This window comes from Neoarius graeffei, chromosome 9 (assembly GCF_027579695.1).
Source record: "Neoarius graeffei isolate fNeoGra1 chromosome 9, fNeoGra1.pri, whole genome shotgun sequence".
Classification (NCBI taxonomy): Eukaryota; Metazoa; Chordata; class Actinopteri; order Siluriformes; family Ariidae; genus Neoarius; species Neoarius graeffei.
The window spans coordinates 11,175,697-11,180,332 of NC_083577.1; the positions used below are offsets into that span (position 1 = coordinate 11,175,697).

At 40.3% G+C, this 4,636-nt stretch overlaps 1 protein-coding gene across 1 annotated transcript; it reads left to right on the plus strand.

Moving 5' to 3' along the window:
- The first annotated feature begins 863 nt into the window (after positions 1 to 863).
- Positions 864 to 4,093, plus strand: LOC132891417 (uncharacterized). The gene is made up of 5 exons (XM_060928923.1): positions 864 to 1,424; positions 1,757 to 2,176; positions 2,704 to 2,799; positions 3,018 to 3,110; positions 3,281 to 4,093. Exons 1-5 carry the CDS (start codon positions 864 to 866, stop codon positions 4,091 to 4,093), a joined length of 1,983 nt encoding a protein of 660 aa, XP_060784906.1.
- The last annotated feature ends 543 nt before the right edge of the window (positions 4,094 to 4,636 follow it).

The following is a 4,636-nucleotide window of genomic DNA, read 5'->3' on the forward strand; positions in this document are numbered from 1 at the left end:
GAGTCCTAAACAAATGTAAAAAAAAAAAAACCTACATCAAAATATCAGGGAGGCAGTTAAATCAGTCAACAGATCACTGAATTGTTTTTTACTGAAGTATTCATATGAATAGAAAAGATGTGCTGTCACTGTTCATTTACTATTGAGCTGAACCTATTTAATTTAAAAGACAAATATTATATCTGGGCGGCACGGTGGTGTAGTGGTTAGCGCTGTCGCCTCACAGCAAGAAGGTCCTGGGTTCGAGCCCCAGGGCCGGCGAGGGCCTTTCTGTGTGGAGTTTGCATGTTCTCCCCGTGTCCGCGTGGGTTTCCTCCGGGTGCTCCGGTTTCCCCCACAGTCCAAAGACATGCAGGTTAGGTTAACTGGTGACTCTAAATTGACCGTAGGTGTGAATGTGAGTGTGAATGGTTGTCTGTGTCTATGTGTCAGCCCTGTGATGACCTGGCGACTTGTCCAGGGTGTACCCCGCCTTTCGCCCGTAGTCAGCTGGGATAGGCTCCAGCTTGCCTGCGACCCTGTAGAAGGATAAAGCGGCTAGAGATAGACTAATTTTATATCTGTTCTGCAGAAGAAATTAATATAATGGACTTTGTGTAAAGTAAACCAGTTCTCTGCCCTTTCCCATTGCCTTTACACTTCTAATTTATGTTCAAGTAAGCGTTTCAAGTATTTAACCTAATATTTTCTGTTTGCAGGTGGACAAAGCAGTCATTTCTATTATGACTGATGAGCAAATGGCCAAATACATCAGTTCATATGGTGACCGAATATCTGTCCTTTCCTTCTGCAAGCAAACAATGTCCAGCCCTGATAAAGAGACTCTTATACAAATAATATGAGATAAAATAGAAACTCGGAAAATGAGCTCAAGGAGAAAAGGTGTGCAAAACCCAGGAGAGGGTATGTCAAGACAGAGAAACCTCTCAGCAGAAAAGTCTTCTAGGAAGATTGAAATTGGATGGCTTCACTTTGATAAAAATGAATATCATCAAGTGAGAACCAACAATGGTGGAGGAACAAGACACGTATCTGTAGAAAAAACATCAACTGTTGCTCAGATTTTGGAGCTAGGAAAGGAGCTGTTTTTCCCAAATGGGCACTCAACCAAAGGGCATACTGATGACTTTACCTTTGAGGTCTGTGATTTTAAAAGAAAGCAGATTCCTTTAGATGACACAGTTGGCAGACTGTACGAACAAACAAAACTGAAGCTGCTTAGATTTTACATTTGCACTAAAGAGGAAGGACCTTCACCAGATCAGTCTTCAACTGAAGAGGATTACTGTGAAGCTTCATCTGTCAGCATCCCTGAGGGAGCAGGTTCACAGTTGACCAAGGATGGATCTCACCTTGATGTACATGACTCCATTACAGATCCACTGGATCATGGACACTCATCTGACAGTGACATAAGCCAACAGGTCTGTGGCAGTAGGAATAACATTTGTTATAATGTAACAACAGCAAGTTATGACAAATTGAAAGAGATTTTGCTTGAAGATTAAACTTCGGGTAGTACCTTCATTCAAAGATAATGCTTATGTATTTCATAAAACACAGAATGAGATGCCAACAATGGGAAACACTTATTTTCTCACCAGTAAGAAATAGGGTTTAATAGTTTTAATAGGTTTTAGCTTCTTTGAGCCATATGCATTTTTTGCACACCATTTGATCTTAAATGTTTCTCTATTCCATGATTTTTAATTACTGCTGACAATAACTGTGAAAATGTGTCTTTTATTTATTGCAGAATCTCCCTTTCCAGTTGCAACAAAGACCCAAACGAAAAGCAATGTCTGAGACTGTGACAGCACAAGGTCCAAGAACATCACAACCCTTTCGTTCAACCCCAAAAGACATTGAAACCATTCACACTGGACAGTGGCAGGACACCAATGCAAATAATCATGATTTGGAAGTGCACTGGAATAATCTCCAACCTTCTAATGATTTCAATGACTCCATTGATATTGTTGACCTCACTGGAGCAGCCCCTAATGTCTCCCTACAAACAGAGCCTGAGCACATCCGTCAAGTTAATTTTGATGAGGAACCGGTAGCAGATGATGCAGATACAGTCCTATGGGATCCAGAAGATGACAGCAGAGCAGATGGAGATGAGGCAGTTGTAATCACATTGCACTACATCAACAGTGAGGATATCACACAGGTAATAATTCTGTGATGAGATTAGGAACATTTTGCGGTATAGAAATAGACTTATTTTATCACATTATTGTACTGGCACACAAATGAATAGATCATGTTACTACTAATATATATCATTTAACGCTCTTAAGGCAGGCATATTTGCTCAGATTGATTCTCCATTTTTATATCAAATTTCTATATCAAAAAATTTTCCTGAACTTGTCTTTCTAATGTATAGTACTATGTCATGCACAGCGTGTCTTAAAAACTGAAAAGTCATCAAAGTCCCTTTGAATTGATTCCTGGGATTGGGCAGCAGCTCAAATAAGCATTTTGTGACTTAATGATGTTTTTCTGTCTTGGGAATTTTAGAGGTTTGCTTTTTTTCCCCCATTTCTGAAAATCTGTGGATTTTTTATGACTATCCTCTGATGTAGACAGCTAATTTGGAAAGACTTTTATAAATTCCAGTCTGCAATCACATCACAGACTTTAGTGTCAACGTGTCTCCTGTCATTTATACATTGTATTTTATTCATTCTTCAGAGTACTGAGATGAATGGACTCCCATTGCCCTCATCTAATGACCTGCCTACACTAGCTCTGGAGTCCATAGATGGGGAGGCAGTGCAAACTGCACAGGTAAGATGCTGATACTGATCTGATACTCTAGGAATCAGCTTTTAAAAACATTTCTGTAATGTCTGTGAGGCTCTGGAGTAGCTCTGACGGGTCAGTAACTGTGATGAGGTCATATTGATACTACTACTACTACTACTACTACTAAAAGTTAGAATATTTTCACCCTTGCTTCATTGATTAAACACTCTAGTTTTGTGGATGCTTTGTTCTTCTCACAGCACAGTGGACCGACTCTTTTACCACAAGATCCAAGCAGCCAGCCTTCGCTATCAACCTCACCTGACAACCCAGGGAATCCAGAGAACACGCGCGTATATCAATTCGTAGGATTAAAGTTGTTGAAGATCTTTTGTCTGTATTTATGGACAGTAGCATAATGTATTTGACTCTTAAGATGTACTTTGTAAATGAAAACGCTATTGATGATGCTGGAGTGTCAAGGGAGGTTTACACTGCATTCTGGGAATAATTTCTTGAACAGTGTGAAGGGGAAACGGAGCAAGTGCCGAGGCTGAGGCCAGACTTCTGTGAGGCTGAATGGCAAGCGGTTGGGCGGATCTGGGTGAAAGGGTTATTAGACCACGGTGTCATGCCCGTGAAGCTCTCAAAGGCTTTCATTTTAGCCTGTATTCATGGCATTGACTCAGTTGATGTAGACGTCCTGATGACGTCATTTTTCAATTTCCTTCCTCCTGTTGAGAGATCAGCTGTTGAGAAGGCTCTCCAGGGGACAATGGAGGAAAGTGATGAAGAGGATTTGCTTGACCTCTTTACGAGGATGGGTTCCCATTTCCTACCTCCAAAGAACAGCATGCAAACTGCCATAGAAACAATGGCTCACAAGGCTATTCTACAAGAGCCAAAATACATAATCGATTGCTTCTCCACACCCATGGCAGTTTTGCAGCATAAACTGTCAGACAAAGGAAGTGTATTGTCTCTGTATGAGGCAAAGAAGGCCACAGGCAAAAGAGTGTCGCAGCTTTTGGAAACAACAAACATGGTGCTGTCACAGAGAGAGCAGGCAACCTTTAACCATCTCCAACGTTACATAAAAAATGCTGACCAAACTAAAGCTGAAAAAATCCTGCGTTTCTGCACTGGTTCATCTGTCATATGTGTTGACAAAATCATGGTATGCTTTAATGCTGAAACTGGACTAAACAGAAGGCCTGTTGCTCATACCTGTGGTGCCACCCTTGAAGTACCCTGCACGTACAGCTCTTACCCTGAATTTCGTACAGAATTTGACAACATCCTGTCCAGTAACTACTTTCAAATGGACATCCTCTGAACCTGAGAGGGCAGTCCTGATTGACACCCAGTCCTGCGACACTCTTTTGCCTGAGAGGGCAGTCCTGATCAGGCCTCATAGGAACAGGCCTCTGTTATATGGCTGATCATGTTCTTGATCAAGTTCTTGTTTTCACATCTAAACATTTGATGCACTTTACTGTGTGTAGGGGAATGTGCAATTCTATTTTATTTTCTTTGTCTTAATTTCTGAATTTTAAATGTGCATCTTAATTGTATTAGTGTCATACCAGTTTGATTACTCTGGAAAATCTGCAGAAATGTTATTAAACATTGTTATTAAACATGTCGGTTGTCCGATTTCAGATTTCTAGGCCAGTTTCAGATGAATTAGTAACCAAGACAGCAAGTTTACAAAGAAGTGTTTTTAAAAACAATAGTGCTTTTCATGACCAGCAGTTCAAAAGCCAAAGATGTTATCCTATCATAAAACGTTGAGAAAACAGAATATTCACCTTTAGAGATTAGACATTTTAATTGTACAGTTAAAATTCATACAATACTGACATTAGCTTCATTATAT